This window comes from Vulpes vulpes, chromosome 12 (genome assembly GCF_048418805.1).
Source record: "Vulpes vulpes isolate BD-2025 chromosome 12, VulVul3, whole genome shotgun sequence".
Taxonomy (NCBI): domain Eukaryota; kingdom Metazoa; phylum Chordata; class Mammalia; order Carnivora; family Canidae; genus Vulpes; species Vulpes vulpes.
The window spans coordinates 178,173,427-178,194,035 of NC_132791.1; the positions used below are offsets into that span (position 1 = coordinate 178,173,427).

At 43.1% G+C, this 20,609-nt stretch overlaps 1 protein-coding gene across 1 annotated transcript in view; it reads right to left on the bottom strand.

The window, feature by feature from the left end:
* The window catches only part of HYDIN (HYDIN axonemal central pair apparatus protein), a 332,032-nt gene that overhangs the window by 14,141 nt on the left and 297,282 nt on the right, over positions 1–20,609 (bottom strand). Inside the window, exons 76-83 of the mRNA XM_072731571.1 lie at positions 18,897–19,066; positions 16,190–16,388; positions 13,980–14,138; positions 11,758–12,035; positions 10,308–10,527; positions 8,476–8,688; positions 7,360–7,523; positions 6,265–6,415 (exon numbers count right to left, since the gene is read on the bottom strand). Of these exons, the coding sequence (XP_072587672.1) occupies positions 6,265–6,415; positions 7,360–7,523; positions 8,476–8,688; positions 10,308–10,527; positions 11,758–12,035; positions 13,980–14,138; positions 16,190–16,388; positions 18,897–19,066 (1,554 nt within the window). The remainder of the gene's footprint in view (positions 1–6,264; positions 6,416–7,359; positions 7,524–8,475; positions 8,689–10,307; positions 10,528–11,757; positions 12,036–13,979; positions 14,139–16,189; positions 16,389–18,896; positions 19,067–20,609) is intronic.

Genomic DNA, 20,609 nt, shown 5'->3' on the forward strand with positions numbered 1-20,609 from the left:
TAATGCCTGAGAAGACTTGCCTCAGATATTTTGTCCAGTTTTATAGACATTTATGGTGGGAAGAGTAGTTACCCCATCATAATCAGAAGTGCTTTTGATTAAAAAAACTTTTGTGTTGTTTATTTTAATGCATATTATTTTAAAGAGACTCTGATCTGGGTTCACCATCATTTTTACTTAACACTTTAAAACATATATTTACTCATATTTTTCTGTTCACATCTACAGTTTATGACTCTGTTCTTTCCTTACCCTTCTGGTGAATGAAAAAACACCTTTCATTGCCCCATTTGCTTCCTACTGAAAGAGAAAAAAATTTTCATTGCCTTATTTTATTCCTCCCCTTGCTATTTCCTATATTGAGGTCATTTGAAATAATCATTTCAGATTGCTTTTCAAAATTTATTTGAAATTACCTGTCAAATGAATTTTGATTCTTTGTTTAGTGTATCCTTATGTTTTCCTTTTGAATTCACTTACTTATTTAAAAATTTTTTCTAATTAAAAAACTTTTAATTTTACAGTACTTTTTATTTATTTATTTATTTTTTTACAGTACTTTTTAAAAAAGGTATTCTATGTATAGGTAGGTTACTTTGAGTCCTTGCATGTTTAAAAATGTCTTTATTTGCCCTTGTAATAGTTTTGTTTGGAAAAAGTTCTAGATTGAAAATTACTTTGAATTATGTGAATAGCTTAGTTCACTTCTTTCTTTTTTTATAGAGTGAGTGAGCATGTATGTGTACACATGTGAGGGGGTGCAGAGGGAGAAGGAGAGAGAGAATCTTAAGCAGGCTTGAGGCTCCACGCTCAGTGTAGAGCCCAATGCAGGGCCCAAGCTCATTATCCTGAGATCATGACTTGAGCCAAAATTAAGAGTCAGACCCTTATCCTGCTGAGCCACCCAGGAGCCCTTCCACTATTTCTTGCATTCAGCATTGCCATGAGAAATCTGATGTTACTGTGATTATTTCCTTTTACTTTCTCTAGAAACATTTAGGAATTTCTTTTTTATCCCAGTTTTCTACAATTTTGTTCTTATGTATTTAGATGTGAGTCTTTTTTTCATTCACCCTATTTGGTAAGTTGGTGGGTCCCTTTAATTAGAAGACTCAGTCTTTCTCAAATAGCCCTGGAAATTTTTCCTCAATCATATTGAAGAGTATTTTCTTCCTTCTATTATCTTGTTTTTCCTGTTTCAGGAGCTCTTTTTTTAAATTTAAATTTTAGTTAGTTAATATATAGTATAATATTGGTTTCTGGAGTAGAATTTAGTAAGTAATTTAGAATTTAGTACGTAATTTCATCACTTACATAAAACATTCAGTGCTCATCACAAGTGCCCTCTTTGATACCCATCACTCTTCTAGCCTATCCCCCATCCATGTCCCTCCATCAATCCTTAGTTTGTTCTCTATCATTAAGAGTCTCTTATGGCTTGTTTCCCTCTCTTCTTTTTTGCTTTTCCCTCTCCCCATATGTTCATCTGTTTTCTTTCTTAAATTCCACATATAAGTGAGATCATATGGTATTTGTGTTTCTCTGACTGACTTATTTCACTTAGTATAATACTCTCTAGCTCCATCCACTTCGTTGCAAATGGCAAGATTTCATTCTTTTTGATGGCCGGGTAATATTCCATTGTTTATATTACCTTTTCTTTACCCATCTCCTCTTTATACATTCATCAGTTAATAGACATTTGGGTTCTCTCCATACTTTGGCTATTGTTGATGATCTGCCATCAACATTGGGGTGCATGTACCCCTTTGAATCTGTATTTCTGTATCCTTTGGGAACATACCTAGTAATGCAATTGCTGGATCATAGGGTAGTTCTTTTGTTAACTTTTCGAGGAACCTCTATACTGTTCTTCAGAGTGACTGCACCAGCTTGCATTCCCAGCAACAGTGCAAGAGGGTTTCCCTTTCTCCACATCCTCACCAACACCTGTTTCTTGTGCTGTCAATTTTAGCCATTCTGACAGTTGTGAGGTAGTATCTCATCATTGTTTGACTTGTATTTCCCTGATGATGAGTGATGTTGAACATCTTTTCATGTGTCCGTAAGCGATCTGGATGTCTTCTTTGGAAAAGAAGTCTCCTCTTCTTCCCATTTTTAAACTGGATTATTTGTTTTTTGGGTGTTGAGTTTCTTAGTAGGTGGATATTAGAACTTTTTGATTTATATTTTATGTCTCACATTTCCTTTCATTCTTCTTTTGAAACATCTTTATTGAGATGCAATTCACATAGCATATAATCCACTCATTTAAAGTATACAATTTAGTGATTTTTAGTATAGTCACAAAGTGGTACAAATATCACCACAATCAATTTTAGGCCATTTTCATCACTCTGAAAAGAAACTCTGTCCATTACCAATCACTCCCCATTTCATCCTAACCCATTCACTCTAGCCCTAGGCACCACTAATGTACTTTTTCTTTCTATAGAGCTGCCTAATGAATTTGGACATTTCATATAAGAGAAATCATACAACATGGGCATTTGTGACTGGCTCTGTTCAGCTACCATGTTTTTTTAAAGATTTTTTTATTTTTATTTTTTACATTTTTACATTTAAATTCAATTTGCCAACATATAGTATAACACCCAATGCTCATCCTACCAAGTGCCCTCCTCAGTGCCCGTCACTCTGTTACCTCATCCACCCACCCATCTCTCCTCCAGCAACCCTTTGTTTTCCAGAGTTAGGAGTCTCTCATGGTTTGTCTTCCTTTCTAATTTTTCCCACTCAGTTCCCCTCCTTCCCTTATAATCCCTTTCACTATTTCTTATATTCCTTATATGGGTGAAACCACATGATGACTGTCCTGCAGTTGACTTATTTCACTCAGCATTACACCCTCCAGTTCCATCCATGTTGAAGCAAATGGTGGGTATTCATCTTTTCTGATGGCTGAGTAATATTCCATTGTGTGTGTGTGTGTATGTACACACACACACACATATTGCATCTTCTTTATCCATTCATCTGTCAAGGACATTGTGGTTCCTTCCACATTGTGGACATTGCTGCTGTGAACATTGGGGTGCAGGTGTCCTGGCATTTCACTACATCAGTATCTTTGGGGTAAATACCTAGTAACACAATTTCTGAGTCATAGGGTAGCTCTATTTTTAACTTCTTGAGGAACCTTCACACTGTTTTCCGGAGTGGCTGTACCAGTTTGCATTCCCACCAACAGTGCAAGAGAATTCTCCTTTTTCCCACATCCTCTCCAACATTTGTTTCCTGTCTTGTTAATTTTTGCCATTCTCACTGGTGTGAGGTGGTATCTCATTGTGCTTTTGATTTGTATTTCCCTGATGGCAAGTGATGTGGAGCATTTTTTCATGTGCTTGTTGGCCACGTGTATGTATTCTTTGGAGAAATTTCTGTTCATGTCTTCTGCCCGTTTCATGACTGGATTGTTTGTTTCTTGGTTGTTGAGTTTGATAAGTTCTTTTTTTTTTTTGATAAGTTCTTTATAGATCTTGAATACTATCCCTTTATCTGATATATCATTTGCAAATATCTTCTCCCATTCTGTAGGTTGTCTTTTAATTTTGTTGGCAGTTTCTTTTGCTGTGCAGAAGCTTTTTATCTTGATTAAATATCAATAGTTCATTTTTGCTTTTGTTTCCTTTGCCTTCATAGATGTATCTTGCAAGAAGTTACTGTGGCCAAGTTCAGAAAGGTTGTTGCCTGTGTTCCCCTCCAGGATTTTTTTTTCCCCTTTTTTTTTCCTTTTTTTTCCCTCTAGGATTTTGATGGATTCTTGTCTCACATTTAGATCTTTCAACCATTTTGAGTTTATTTTTGTGTTTGGTATAAGAGAATGGTCCATTTTCATTCTTGTGCATGTGGCTGTCCAATTTGCCCAACACCATTTATTGAAGAGACTGTCCTTTTTCCAGTGGATATTCTTTCCTGCTTTGCCGAATATTAGTTGACCATAGAGTTGAGTGCCCATTTCTGGGTTCTTTATTCTGTTCCATTGATCTATGTGTCTGTTTTTGGCCAGTGCTGAACTGTCTTGATGATCACAGCTTTGTAATAAAGCTTGAAGTCAGGCATTGTGATGCCCTGGCATTGGTTTTCTTTTTCAATATTCCTCTGGCTATTCAGGATCTTTTCTGATTCCATACAAATCTTAAGATTATTTGTTCCAACTCTGTGAAGGAAGTCCATGGCATTTTGATATGGATTTCATTGAACATGTAAATTGCCCTGGGTAGCATAGACATTTTCACAATATTTATTCTTCCAATCCATGAGCATGGAATGTTTTTCCATCTCTTTCCATCTTCCTTAATTTCTTTCAGAAGTGTTCTGTAGTTTTTAGGAAGAATCCTTTACCTCTTTGGTTAGGTTTATTCCTAGCTAGCATGTTTTCAAGGTTACCCATGTGTTGCATGTATTAGCACTTCATTTCCATTTCTTTTTAGTGCCAAATGATATTCACTGTATTTATCCATTTGGATTGATGCACATTTGGTTAGTTTCCATTTTTTGATTCTTATGAATAATGCTGCTATGAACAGTTATGTACAGGTTCTTGTGTGGATTATATGTTTTCATTTCTCCTGGGTATATACCTCAGAGTGAAACTGCTGAGTCACATGGCAACTCTGTGTTTAATCATTTAAGGAATGCCAGACTGCTTTCTACAGCAGCTGCACCATTTACACTCCTGCCAGCAATGCAGGAGGGACCCAATGTCTCTACACCTTCTCCAGCACTTATTATTTCCTTCCATTCTTGCCATTTTTCTGTGATCATGTGTTAAAGTCTGTGCTATTACCCAGCTCTATCTTGTAACTTCCTAGAAATCTCTTCAGAGTTCATTATACTACTCAGTCTTCCTCTATGGTTTTCTATTATAAACATTCAATTTGTTTTTACATTTCCCGGGTCTTTAATTCATTGTTTCCCACAGTAGCTTGTTCTATAATGGATAGGATTATCTGCGTTTATTCCTTTGAGGATATTAATAATATTCATTAAAAATCTTCTGTTTGCTGGGATCCCTGGGTGGCTCAGCGGTTTAGCGCCTGCCTTTGGCCCAGGGCGCGATCCTGGAGACCTGGGATCGAGTCCCATGTCGGGCTCCCAGCATGGAGCCTGCTTCTCCCTCTGACTGTGTCTCTGCCTCTCTCTATTTCTCTTTCTATGTCTATCATAAATAAATCTTTTAAAAAATCTTCTGTTTGCTTTAATAACTCCTTTATCTTAGGGGTTTCCTCTTTGTTGAGCTGGTATTTCTATTTATGGTGGCTTTTTTTTTCTTCAGATGTTTCATGATATGTTGATTTTAAGGTTCTATGTTAGCCTGTGAATGTGATCTGAGTGGAGCAGCCTACCTCAGTGATTGTAGGAGAGGAGATGACATCCTACTGCATAGGTTTTGCTAGTATCTCTTCTGGAGGGAGGATCCTAGGTTCTTTGTTTTTTCACTTTAAAATCTTTCCTCAGCTTTTTTCATCTTCATGATAGCTTCTAAAACTATCTATAAATGAGTAATTTCTATGTATTATCTATAAATGAGTAGTTTCCACATATTATCTTAAGCCTTAACCTCTCCTGTGAGCTACTGACCTATATATGCTCCTTTTCTTCAAAGCATGTATTTCATTTTGTAATTATACATTCACAGTACCATTGTTTGGTTAATGCCCTTCTTCCTTTATTGGACTGTGCATTCCATGAAAACAGAGACTGTGCCAATTTTTGATCATTGCTGTGTTGCCCGCATTTAGTATAGTACGTGGCATATGTGCTCACAGATGTTTGTTGAACTAATGAATGAATTAGGAGAAACAGTTCATGCATGAAAGACCCCATGGTATGTTGGAGCTGAGCTCTGAGTTGAGTCCTGGCTCTGACATTACTAGCTATGTATACTGGGTGTTCAGTACGATGTTGGCCACTATAAGCATTCAGAAAAAGGGATCTTTCTCATTATTGTGGTCTGGTGTTTGCTGACCTAGTGTTATATTCTGCTTAAGGATTTTCATGATTCTGCTGCCTTGAATGTTTGGCGTGTGTCTACATTATGGATGGAGGGCCCTGCATTTGGCTCCATCTTAAGGAGGCTGGGAATTGTGAAAGCCTTTTTGCCAGGTTACTAAATGGTGAGCCCAACAGGAGAAGGATAGGCTGACAGTGAGAGGACATCTTCACTCCCTAATACCAGGATCATCATCCTCAGGGGCAAACCTCCAGGGTCCCAGGGAAATGCCTTTAACGTGTGGATACCTTTGCACTGTATAGTCCCTCCTTGTGGGAAAAGAAGTTCAGCTTGTAGTCTTTCTTGGAGCCAGACAGTACATCAATGTAATCAAGGCCTTTTAGGGTGACGCTTAGGTCTGGCCTCTCTGGTTTCACCATTTCCACAATGACTCGGAATCTGGGGGAACACAGTAGCACATGAAGAGAGGACAGAGAAAGTGAGACTGTCTGCCCAAAGGAAAGAAGGAAAGGTGCTATATCTTTACTCTTGATTTAATGAAAAGCATGTGGGTCCAGGATTCTGGTCTTCACTCTGTCTCTGACAGTACCAATAACTGCCATTTATTGACACCTGTTATGTGCCCTGTTATGTGAAGTTAGAGCTGATTCAGTGCTCTTCATGCATCACAGGCATTTAATCCTCACAGTGTCTGTAGGAGGTACATATAATTATCACCTCCTAATGAGGAAATAGAGGCCAAGAAGAGGAAACACACTTAGATAAACATGACTAGCTATTGGTAGAACCAGGATTCAAACACACACACACACACACACACACACACACACACACACACACACATATATATATATATATATATATATATATATAATGTCTGGGCCTTCATCTACTATGCTACCTGGCAGCTTTCAGTAAGTAAGTCTCTTCTTCTAGTCTTTAGCTCCTTCCCTGAAAAGAAGGGGACAAACATGCTTGTCCTCAAGCTTTTCTAACCCTCCTCTTCTATTCTACTTCCACTGCCAGTAAAGATCCAAGGGATGTCCTTCTCTGGCCAGTGGCTTAGGCGATAAAGTAGAGAAATCAATAATAACCACCATGATTCTCATTTTGGTAATAATAATAACAGCTAACATTTACTGAGCACTTATTTTGTGCCAGGCACTGGCCCAGGAGACTCAGGTAATCAACTATTCACAGATAGCACTGACTGCCTGGAAGCTTAGAGTTCAGGCAATGCCTGGCCACATCAGGGAACTTTGTCTCTGATACTTTCAGCCCCTCAGTGTCCTCTAAAGGTGCTCCCAGGGGAAGGGTCAGGCTAGACAGTGGAAGACCTCTCTCCATCTTCTCCACTCTGACACTTTGCCCCAGTCCCTCACCTCTGGGGCTTGTTAAGCCAATTGTTGATTGGCAGGAGTTCCATGTAGGGTGTCTTACAGGGTACTTCACGGTAGATATTTGCCACAGCTTTGGGGAGCTCAGAAACCCCATGCAGCATGTATAGCCAGCCAGTCCCATCTGGGAGGGGGAAGAAGAGGGTGCCCTAAGGAGAAGAAACATGGTCAGAATGGCACAGAAGGTCCCTTATTATCTACCTCTCAGGCATAGTAGTGACATAGGGATAGGGTTAACAGAGCCCCTCACATAAGCATAACTCTTAGAAAGCAGCTTGGTAGTAGATTTTAAGAGTCATAAAAATGTTCATATGTATTTGAACCAGGAACCCGGCCCCAAGGAATTTAAGAGTCTCATCCTCTACCAATTGAGCCAGCCAGTGGCCTTACTCTAGGGAATTTAAAAATTCCTTCAGAGGAAAAAGGTGCACACACACACACACACACACACACACACATTTTAAAACCATTTATAATATTGATGAAAATTTGGTAATAACTTTAATATTTATATTCAACAACTGGGGGATGTTAAGTAAATTATGGAACTCTCATTTAAAGAAATATTAGGTAATCATTAAACATGATTATCACAAAGACTATTTAGTTAAACAGAAAAATGCTTATGATGTAAAGTGAAAATATGAATGCAAAAATGCAGAATGCAAAATTGGGTATGCTATGATGGCAGCTATGGTTATATCTGAATGAGGGTCGGTAGTGAAGATAGAAGAAAATAGTTCCCTTTTTTTAGGGTGGAAGATTGTGGCTTCTTTCCTTTTCTATTTGTATTACAGCCACAATGACGGTATTTGTGCAATTAATCAAAATATTAATTGCTTGATCTTAGTCCAGGACTCTGTTCAAAACCGTGACCCTTGTTCCAACAGAATCCCCTATACATGAAAACATGTGAGTACCAAGGGAAGCTTTGGACTCAATAATCTTCATTATTCCCTACTGTTCCAACATGATTCTTGGGGACCCCTCTCCTTTTAATATTCTCCGAGCTCCCAGACTCTGTCTCCTCACCTCTTTTGCACGACTCTCCCCTCCAACCACACAGAGGAACCACCATGGGTCAGGGGGGCCTCAGTCTACCTGATGTTTGCGGTTTTCCAAGTTCATGGTACGAGGTCTGTAGGTAATCTCATAGGGCTTGTTTTGCTGATGGGGCTCCAGGGTGATGAACTCAGGCCCCTCCCAGTGCTCGCCCTCAAAGATGGGGTGCAGATTCCAGGTCTGGTTGGTGCGGTTTGAAAGCATGATGGTCTGCGTGTGCTTGGAGCGGACCTGGCAGGTGAAATTCACTACCTGGAAGAGAGCAGGCACTTAAAGTAGGCAGTGGAATTTACAAGTGAGGAGTTCGAGGGAAGGTGCAGGCTGGAGTTACATATTTGGGAATTTCAGGGCATGGTGATTTTTTTTTTTAAGGCCAAGAAACTGGATGAGATTGTCAAGAAGTTAAGTGTTTTTAGGAAAAAGAAGAAATTTAATTCTTTATTGGCACACTCCAATGTTAAAAAAAATCAGAAGGGGAGATGAGAGGGAGCATCTGATAAGGTAGGTGGAAACTCAGGAAGGGGTGATATCCTAGGAGCCATGTGGAGAAAGTGTTAGAAGGATCCTCCTTCAAGGGACTTGTTCAAGGTTTCACATGCTATCAACAGGTCAACAGTTGAGAACTGACCAAATTTAGTAATGTGGACAGTGTGGCATTGGCGGTAAAGAGAGTCAAATACGTTAGGAGATAAGACCAATAGACCCGCACCTGTGGTCAAGTGGATTCTGACCAAGGTGCAAAGGTATCTCAATGGAGGAAGGATAATCTTTTCAACAAATGGTACTGGAACAATTGGATATCCATATACAAAAAAATAAAATGAAAAGAATTTTGACCCTTATCTTGTACTATGTACAAAAATGAACTCTAAACAGATTGGAGATCTAAATATAAAATTTGTGTCCTGAATATATGAAGAACTCTCAAAACTCAATAGTAAGAAAACAAACAACTCAGTTAAAGATAGACAGAAAATTTGAACAGATACTTCAACGTAGATCATATATGGATGGCAAATAAATACCTGAAAAGATGCTCAACATCGTTAGTCATTAGTGAACTACAAATTAAAAAAACACAAGGAGACGCCACTGCATATCTATTAGAATGGCTAAAATTAAAACAACTGACTGTACCAAGTATTGGCTAGAAGTGATATAAGTGGAAATGTCAGACATTGCTGGTAGAGATGTAATATGACACAACTACTTTGGAAAACAGTTTAGTACGTTCTTTAAAAAAGTAAATATATACTTGCTCTATGACCCAGCCATCCCACTCCTAGATATTTACCCAAAACAATGAAAGTGTATGTTCTTGCCAAGACTTGTGCATACATTTCCATAGCATACTGACTGATTCCATTTACATAACACTCTTGAAATAATGGAAATATAGAGATGGAGATTAGGTGTCATTTTTACCATCAGCAGTTTTTACCAAAAGTGGAACAGAGTCCACTCTCAGGTTTCTATGGACATGGTCAGCAGAGGGTTAATCCAAGGCCCCCTCTTTTTTTTAATGAGAGGAGAGAAGGGTGTTTACCCTTTACTTACAGAGCTTGTAACAGAATTTGATCTAGCCAGAGAAGTCAGTGCAAGCTTCCTTGAGAATGTGATGCTTGAGTTGAGAGCTGAAGAATGAATAGGAATTAACTAAATAAAGAAGGAAAATGAATATCACAGTAGTGGGAATAGAATATGCAAAAGTCCTATGGCAGGGGCGGGGGAGCAGGTCTGAATGTTTGATGTTGGCACCGAGCACTGTTTGAACAGAGTCACTTGTTTCTAGAAGGCCTAGCTGAATTCACTCGTGGAGCTTGCTGGGCCCACTCTGACCACTGGCCCATCTGTGGGAAGCATCTACTGACCTCTTTTACTGCAGGTGGTCCCACGCAGATTCCAGATAGGGTTAGGCTCAGAGGACTGCCTCCCTGGATGAAGCAGAGCAAGTTTTTATAGAGACTTTCCTTGCCCACCTCAGTGGGATGGTAGGTCACTTCGAAGGAAACCTCCATGCCTGCGGTGATGTAGCCTTCTTCTGGGCGGATGGAGAAATGAGGCTCAAATTTTCTGACATCCCACTTAAACCTTTCCAAGACAAAGGAGACAAGAAAGATAGTTTACTAGTATCCTGGGCAGTCTCCTCAATGCTGCTGGTATCAACAGACTTTGCCTAGGCTTTTAGCTGAGAGGTATACTCCCTTGAACACTCCCTGGGACCTGGGGAAAAGATCTTCACTGGGTGCAGCAGAGGCCAGTAGGGACAAGAGCTAGGTCACCGCTGGGTAAGATGGCTCGGCTGCCTCTCAGACCTGAGCAGGGTGGGAAGTGGCTGCATCTTATCTTATTGTCCACAAGTGACTCATTGGGGAACAGGTGCATGAACATGCTAACACATGCGTGTTCAAGATCACACAGCTAGGAAGTGATTGTGCTAGGACTGGAACTCTCCTGAGACCACGGCTATAAGCACCCCCTGTGCTTCCTCTCAGGTCAGATCCAGGAGGGCAGAGGGGATGCCCTCATGTGAGAGTTGTACCTGCTTTTTGTGAGAGCCCCGTGTAGCCATCCCTCTGTGGGCCAGACAGGAGACAGAGGGTGGTGGTGCAGACCTGTGCTTCCAGCAGTAGGGCTGCCACACTGCATGCTCAGGGTGCTGTTCACCCTGAGGCCTGAGCGAGGGTGCCCACTGCAGGTGTGCAGTGCCCACCCACATAGCCATGGTGGCATGCCTGAGTAATGACTGGGGTGGGCACCTGCTGGCCAGAGGGAAGAGTCTGGAAAGGAGAGCAGTCACAGATATATTTGGGTTCCAGTCCTGTCTTTCTCACTTTTGGGCTATGGGACCTCAGGTAAATCACCTGATCTTCTTGAGCCTCACCTTAATCTGTGAAATGAGGACAATATCATATCTTACAGGGGCCTGGGATAATTAAATGGGAGCTGATTTGCAAGAATGCTCAGCACTGTACCTGCACAGTGTAAGTAATTGCTAAATGTATGACTTTGGTAAAGTAATCTCAGTTGTCCCATCTGTAAAATGAGATCAGCCATAGAACTGTCTGGGATTAACAGAGAGGAACCATGTAAAGGGCCTGTAACAGGCACCAAGCAAATGTTACTTATGACATTAATTTTAGTAATCCCAGCAGCAGCAATCACCCTAGCAGGGCCACTGTTGTCACATCTTGAGTGAGGGGAGGGAAAGGGAATAAAAATTTGGCCACACTTGCAAAACAAACGTCCAGTTCAAGTCCAGGGCAAATTCAATGTCAGAGGGCTGTGCTCAGCCTTGGGGTGGGCACCCCACTCTCCTACCTCGCACCCACGTCACCCGTGTTCAACATAAGGATGCGACGCGTGGCTTGTGTCTGATACACGACTGGCCCAAAGGGGAGATGCTCCTGGTCCAGGGAGATCTCCAGGGCCTGGCAGCAGCCGCTGAGGAGGAAGAGGGGACGCAGGAGCCCCATACATTCCATGAACACCTCCTCAGAGAAGGGAGGGATGCGCTTCTTTGGGGCAAAGATGACTTCCAGCTTACAGACCTCTTTGGGCTTCAGGGAGATGTTGGAGAATGGTATCAAGGTGATGACCTGGACAAAACAACGAGACTCAGCCACTGAGGGCAGGGGGTGTCTGAAGCTTCCATTCCTGGGTCTTGCTGTCAGGGTGGCAACAGCCCAGGGGTCATATCCCTTTCTGCTCCCTCCTACGGGCGGGGTCACCTTTGGTAAGTAACTTAAGCTTTCTGTGACTTCCTCTACAGTGAAGATTTGGATCATCTGAATAAATGTGTGGCACACAATAGGCCTTCAATAAATGTTAATTCTCTCCAGCCCCTTGCAGCCAGTGACCCGTGCTCTCTGGTGGAGGAAATAGTAAGGTAAGAGGAAATAAAAAACACTCAGCTTTCTGGTGTCTTTCCAGAGCGCTCCCTGGGCTCCCTGCAGCATGCTCCCTGGTGTGCTGTTTAAAATGCACATTCCCAGGTTCTACCCTGGGCCCACTGAATTTTGGGAGAATCTGGAACTCGCATCTTCAAAAGTGCCCTTACCCGTGTGTTCTGGAGTTTGAGAACTGCTGTTTAAATTCATCTGACTTTCCCATCCCCCTTTGTCCTGGTAGGAATCAATCGAAATCAGCTTTAAGGAAGCTGAAGCCCCTTCCGTGCTTGCGCTATCTGGGGTACAGGGTGCTGTGCAGTTGCCAGCAGTGGACCGGTGATGGTGTGAGTAACAGGTCACTCATCACCTGAAGAGGCAAAAGTGGCTCGGCCGATGGTCAGGGGCCTGGCCCAGCCGCACTGAGGACTCTGCCTTGGACAAATGAGGAAGTGGAAGCAATGAGTCTGCCCTCCCTCTGGATGGCAGCCTGGGCCCTGGCATGAGGGATGCCCACCAGCTCTCTTGCTCTGGCTAGCTCTCTCAGCCCATTTTCCCATATCTGGCAAGCCCCAGATGGTTTGCAGCACTTGTGCTATGCTGAATCACACCTCGATTTCCACAACCACAGACCCTTTGGAGCATATGTTCCTTTACCTGCGAGCATACTTCTCCCCAACCTGTCTGTCTGTAAGACATCTCTTCACCCTAAGCTTGGTACAGGCCTCCCTCCACCAGTAGGCCTTCCAACAGCCCGTGGCCATGCTCTAAATGGCCCTCTCCCAAGTCACACCCTGCCTCTGCAGTTTCTAGGCTGTTCTGGCGTTATTTCTGTGTCAGTGATCCCTGGAGACTGCAAACTCCATCAGACCACTCTGTCGTGTTCATCTTTCTATGGACTAAATTGTGCCCCCCAAATTCATATGTGAGTAGTGCTCAGCGTTAGGGTGTAATTAGGTTTATATGAGGTAATGAAAGTGGGATCCTCGTAATGGGACTAGAGCCCTTACAAGAAGAGATGCCAGAGAGCTTGATTTCACTGTCTCTCTGCTGTGTGGGCATATGGCAAGACGGTGGTAGTCTGCAAGTGATTGTTTAGGGTGTGGGATTATGGGGAAAATGTTTTTCTTTTTTTAAAAAGATTTTATTTATTTATTCATGAGAGACACAGAGAGGGAGGCAGAGACATAGGCAGAGGGAGAAGCAGGCTTTCTATGGGGAACGTGATGCAGGACTCCATCCCAGGATCCCGGGGATCATGACCTGAGCTAAAGGCAGACACTATACCACTGAGCCACCCAGGCACCCCCAAAATGTTTTTCTTTATGAGCTTCCATATTTTTCAAATTTTCTACAGGATATATACACTCATAAGAATTCATATCTATTGAATCCATCCCTTTTTCTTTCACTCTGCTGCCTTTTGAAGTATGCAGTCTCGCTAAGCCTTGATATCCTTATATGCAAAATGAGAATAATAAAAGTACTAGCCCTCCACTGTTTTTCTGAAGATATTCAGAGGTAGCACATGGGAAGCTCTTAGAATGGTCTGGCTCACAGTAGGTGCACAAGAAGTGTGAGCTCTTAGTGTTGCTAGCACAGTCATCTGTATCATTGTGAAACACAAAGAGCCCACCGGGAGCCCTGAGCACCAACCTTGGGTTCTTGGAGTTCTGGAATTGAGAACAGGACCGACTGGCTAAAGGTGAGCTGGGTGTGGCTGTTGTTCATGATGGAAACCGTTTTTTTCACAACCTGTCCTGGCAGGACAGCTCCTAACTTCACAATCCTATTGGCTGGATCTAGGATCGAAATCTGCAGAAAGAGATTGGAGAGGAGGGTTTTATCAATTATCCAGAAAAATAATGATCATGATAATCTACTCTGGTGAGGCGAATGCAGTTCCTCTCTTTCAGTGTCCTGCCTTCTTCATACAGGTGGGCATTCATGCACCCAGTAAACATTCATGTGCAAAAACTACTCCCCAAGCAGCTCATTAAACAACTAAATACTTTAAAAAAAGATTTTATTTATTTATTAGAGAGAGAGACAGAGAGAGCGAGCGAGCATGCACAAGCTGTGGGGAGGGGCAGAGGGAGAAGCAGACGCCCTGCTGAGCGGGGAGCCTGACTCAGGGCTATGTCCCAGGACCCTGGGCTCATGACTTGAGCCAAAGGCAGATACTAACTGACTGAGCCACCCAGTACCCCAACAAATACATAATTATAATGGGGTCAAGAGTCATGAAGGAAAAGCTCAGGGTACCTTGAGAGCTCATACAGATGCTGAACTGGCTGGGGGTCCTGGGGAGGCCTCCCTGAGGAAGGCATGTCTACACTGCATGGAGAGCTAAAGGCAGGGTAGGATCTAGTCAGTTTGAGTCAGGGTGTCTGTGAGATTGGAGGGCATCCGGAGCCAGGGGACACCCTGTGGCAAAGCCCTGAGTTGGAGGAGTGGCTAAGTCAAGGCCTGTGGCCAGGAAGGAGGGGCACACTGAGAAGACAGGCTTGGAGGTAGCCAGGGTTCATGCTGGGAGACGTGGGAAGCCAGGGAAGCATGGAATGACCCGATCAAACGTGTATTTTGTGAATGGTCTGGCTTGTCACTCTGTGAAGACAGGCTGGAAGATGGCAGGAGAGAAAACCTTGAGGAGTGACGGTAGCTGACCATTCAGACTAGAATGGTGGCAGCACAGATGGACTAGCAGACACGCTTCCAAGTCCTTATAAGGCATTGATTGCAATGCTGGCCTGGATGGATCAAAATCAGGCTGGGACTCGCCCACAGGACAGCACTGACTCACACTGAGCAGCACCCACTGGTCACTGTCATTTGATCACTCACTAAACTGCACACGCCCCTGCTCCTCAGCTTCATTTATATCCAGCCCACATGTTTCCATTCTCTCTAAAAAGCTGAGAGTCTCTAGCAACAGCCTGTGCTATTGGAGGGCAGAGAACATGCTTAAGTCATCTCTGGATTTCCTCCAAAGTACCTAGCACATGGTGGGTGCAGAATGAGTGAGTGATAGAATGAATAAGTGATATTGGAAGAGACCTCCACTCCTCTGGCTTGGGTGCAGACACACCAGGTGGCAATGTCCTGTAGTTCCTCTAGCTTGGTGGGAAGGCATCCAGGGGACACATCCCCCCCATCCCTCCCACATCTCTCTCTCAGTGGCTGCAATGTCCTATGCACTACCTGAACATCTTGGAAGGCCACAGTCTTCCAAAACCTTCTATTAAAAATGCAGATATACCCAGCAAACAGATTCCTTAAATGTTTACGAGACACTGGGGAGAAAGGGATTAGCAGCAGGATTTTCATTAGGAGCTCCTACTTGGAAGAGATGCCCTCAAACAAATATAATCCTGGAATTTGTACCTGGCTCAGGAATATTAATCAGTGTGGCTTTAAGGAGAGATGTTTCACAATTGAAACGTATGTCTGCATACATATCAACAAACTGCTATCCAAAACAAATCTTGCCTATTTTTTTTTTTTCAAATCTTGCCTATTAAACCTGAAAACAAAACATGGCCTGATGTAAGAAAAGAAGGATGTGGTCAGGATTACACATCTGACAGTCCCAAAACAAACTTCTCCAAGAAAATGTTTCTCCGGTGCCTGTGATTAGTTGTAACCTATGAGACACGAAAGTTTGGTATTGAATAAGGTCTATGATTCACTTGAGTCAGATTTGACAGTTCATCTTTTGGAAGGGACTGGCTGGCCTCTGACAGAGCAGCTTGGGGGCTGGATATGGGGAGAGGAGAGGAAGAGTGGCCTCGGTGGCAGGGGGATAGGTGGCCGGGAGGGCAAAAAGGAGGATGCCAAGCCTGAGGATCTCCCCAACTGTCTCTTACCTTCATCTCAGTGCCTTTCCCTTTGATTTCAATTACTTGTTGTGAGAGCCCATTGATTTCAAAGGGGATGAGTTCTCGATAACTGATACTTTCTCGAGGATAGAAGGTGATTGGAATCTCCAGTGTCTTTCCCGGCTTGATCACATCAACATGGAAGTTCACCTCAAGGTGTGCGGTATTGGTGTACAGACAGTCTAAGCTACAGAAAATCAGAAGGAAGGTGTGTAAATTAGAGGGTCCACATACTTCTTGTTTTGTCTACAAAGGAAGAGCATTGGCAGCACCGGCCTGTGCTCTTGGAGGTCAAAGACCAGAAAGACTGATTTTGTCCCCTTTGTCCTCTGAGCTGGGTACTGATGGTTTCCTGACATGCTGCCCTAGAGTCACAGCATTTAAGGGCTGTGACTCAGCAGTGATCCAGCCCACACTGCCCTGGGCATAAAGTTACTTACCCCAAATCACACCCTGAAATCCTGGTAGAACTAACCCTCAAACTCAAAAGTGCCACAGCCCTTTGCTCAATGCTCTTTGCACTGAATTTGTCCTCTCTTTCTGGAAAATGCAGCTCATGGCTTTGTATCCTCTCATAAGAAGGACGTTTCCTGGGGTGCCTGCGTGGCTCAGTAGGTTAAATGTCTGACTCTTGATTTCAGTTCATGATCTCAGGGTTGTGAGATAGAGCCCTGTATCAGGCTCCATGCTGGGTGTGGAGCCTGCTTAAGATTCTTTCTCCTCAACCTGCTACTCCCCGCCCCCGCTTGCTCTTTCTCTCTCTGAAAAAAAAAGAAGAGAAGAAGAAGAAAAGAAGAATAAAAGAGGGAGGAGGAGGAGGAGGGGAGGAGAAGGAGAAAGCACTTGCTAAGTAACTGGGTGGCAAAGCGCAGAGGAGTATGTGTTCTGAAGTCACACAGACAGGAGTTTGGATCCGGACTGTATCACTAACGAGCTATGAGATCTGAGAAAAGTTACTTGGCCCATTTGGGTCTCTGTTGCCTTGTCAGTAAAGCTGAGACAGTGACAGCTACCTCATAGTTGTCGTGAGCATTAAATGGAATACAGTGACCAAGTCAGTTGCTAAGCCGGGCACAGAGGAAATGTTCCACAAATGTTCTCATTATCACTAAGTGCTCAACTACACAGCATCTTCGAAGACCACATCCACTCTGAAGACCATGGCCATGACCTCTGGCCCCTGGACCTCTCCATTACAACACTTCCTTGTCTGTCTTCCAGGTAGTTAGAGGAGTCCAGCTAGATCAATAAACCGCACTTAATGCCTTTGTGTAGGACTCCTATTGAATTAAATCATGCAGGAAAGAGTGCAGGTAGATAAGGTTTTTAATTAGCATTTCAAATCACATGACACTCTTATAACTTACCCTTCAGGATGCTAACCATCATTATTACAGCAGCAGCAGCAGTAGCAGCAGCAGCAGCAGCAGCGGATAACTGAGCATTTCCTATGTTCCAGGCACTGTTCTCAGTACTCTCTCTAGAGGAACTAATTTAATCCTCCTAATAGGCCCATGGGTGAGATGCTATTATTATCCGCCATCTCAGAGGAGGAGAGTTTAACCTTAGAACTTAGGCTTAGGGAATCCCTGGGTGGCTCAGCGGTTTAGCGCCTGCCTTAAGCCCAGGACATGATCCTGGGGATCTGGGATCGAGTCCTGTGTTGGGCTCCCTGCATGGAGCCTGCTTCTCCCTCTGCCTGTGTCTCTGCCTCTCTCTCTCTCTCTGTGTCTTTCATGAATAAATAAATAAAAAATCTTAAAAAAAACTTAGGCTTAGAACTTAGGCCTATGCTATCTGGTACAGTAGCTACTGGACACATGTGGCTATTCAAATTTAAATCCAAATTAAAATGAGTTAAAATTTAAAAAATTAAAAATCCAGTCCCTCAGTTGCATCAGGCACATTTTATGTGCTCTGCAGCCACGTGTAGTCACAGGCTGCCATATCGGACAGCACAGATATGTAACACTTCCAGTGTCCAGGAAAGTTCTATTGCATAGTACTAACCTAGAGAGCTTTGAGGAAACAGGTCTCTGGGTGAGCCTCTGGGAATCCTGTTTCAGTAGGTCTGGAATAAGGCCCAGAAACCTGGACTGGAATATACTACACAGGGATGGTATAGAGAGGCTGGATTTTAATCAGAAGACTTAGGCTAAGGGGATCCCTGGGTGGCGCAGCGGTTTGGCACCTGCCTTTGGCCCAGGGCGCGATCCTGGAGACCTGGGATTGAATCCCACGTCAGGCTCCCGGTGCATGGAGCCTGCTTCTCCTTCTGCCTATGTCTCTGCCTCTCTCTCTCTCTGTATGACTATCATAAATTAAAAAAAAAAAAAAAGAAGACTTAGGCTTGGTATAGATCTGTTATTAACTGGAAAGTAATGGGCTGAGAAATTCACTTTTTAACTCTTCAGATCTTGGCTTCCACATCTGTTATGTGAAGAAAATAAATGCAAGCCACTGAGCCTCTCGTCGGGTCATCTGGCATTGCCCTCCTCACTTAAAGAAGATTTTTAGCAGAAATCTGAATCATGGCTACCCAAGCATTAGTTGTGGAGAAAAGAAACTTCAGATTCTGGCCCAACTGTGTTTGACTCTTTCCCATAATCTTTCTTTTTCTGTTTTGGCAAGACTTCACCTTTAGGACCCATAAGGAGCTACAGAATCATCTGGAAGCTCTGGGAAGTCTGCTTACCTCATAGACGTTTCTTCCTTGTTGGTGACAACCAGGATTTGTTTGTATGGGGGCATCCCAGCTTGGTAGATGAAGCAGGTCCCAAAGTTGTAACTGGTGAAGGAGAAATGAACAGCTGGGCTCACGGCGCAGCCTGAGATGCTGCACATAAACATCGGGCCATGGCTGATCTGTGGGGAGAGAATGGCAGGCAGACAGTGATTAGAAATGTGAACAAAGGCTCCTCAAGTCCTCAGGTGAAAGAGGAAAGCAGTTGGTGCTTCCCCCCACACCCCCGCCCAAAACAAAACAAAAAAACCCCAAACAGGTCCGTGGACTTCATCGGCAGAGATTCTGACTCACAGGTTAGAAGGATGTTTATAGCAGCAATGTCCACAATAGCTAAACTGTGGAAGGAGCCTCAGTGTCCATTGAAAGATGAATGGATAGAGAAGATGTGGTCTATGTGTACAATGGAATATACTCAGCCATCAGAAACGACAGATACCCACCATTTGCTTCGATGTGGAGGGACCTAGAGGGTATTATGCTGAGTGAAATAAGTCAATCGGAAAAGGACAAACATTATATGGTCTCATTCATTTGGGGACTATAAAAATTAGTGAAAAGGAATAAAGGGAAAGGAGAGAAAATGAGTGAAAATATCAGTGAGGGTGACAAAACATGAGAGACACCTAACTCTGGGAAATGAACAAGGGGTAGTGGAAGGGGAGGTGGGCAGGGGGTTGGGGTGACTGGGTGACAGGCACTGAGGGTGGCACTTGGAGGGATGAGCACTGGGTGTTATGCTATATGTTGGCAAAGTGAACTCCAATAAAAAAAACACTAAAAAAAAAAGTTTGTTTATGTGAGGAAAGCAAATTGGGTGCTCTGAGATCAGATCCGCAGTGATGACTCAGGTGGCAGGCAGGGGGTGAAAGACACTGCTAGTTCCTGCCCCACATCTGCTTCCCAAGGGTTCCTTACTCATAGGGCTTGGGTTAGTTGCCAATGTGATTGGGTGAAAATACTTGAGTTCCTATCCTTCCTTGACACTATGTCATCAGACATAGTTCTGGTCATCAGGATATAAACACAAGAGGACAAGACCGGTATCCTATTTTGAATACAGAGGCAGTCTTGCTGGGAAAGTTCAGTTGGTTGGTTGTTGTTTTTTTTGGTTTGTTTTGCCTTCAGGCTCTTCCCTCTTATTTCCACTTTGAATGCAGACACAGGGCTGCCAGGGAATGGCCATCTTGTGACCAGGAAAGGACAAGAATGAGGTCCAAGGCCCCAGTGTCAAGGGTGAAAGAGTACAAGATATAAAGAGCAATGGGTCATACCTGGATTCTCAGCAAGATGACACATGTGCCTGTTGGGACTTGAACTTAATTTGCTCTTCAGAAATTTTTATAAAATGAATTTTTGTAAGTTGATAATTGATTTAAAACAATATACCCACTATTCATCCTAAACATCATTAGAATAAACATAACGGTCACTGCTACAAGTTTTCATTAATGACTTTACAGTTGAAAACAGTTTCTTACTTAAGGCTTTAAAAATTAAAAAGAAAATTGAATTCAATTAGCCAACATATAGTGCATCATCAGTTTCAGATGCAGTGTTCAATACTGTATCAGTTGCATATAACACCCAGTGCTAATCACATATGTGCCCTCCTTAATGCCCCACGCAGTTACCCCATCTCCCCGCCCCCGCCCCTCCAGTGAC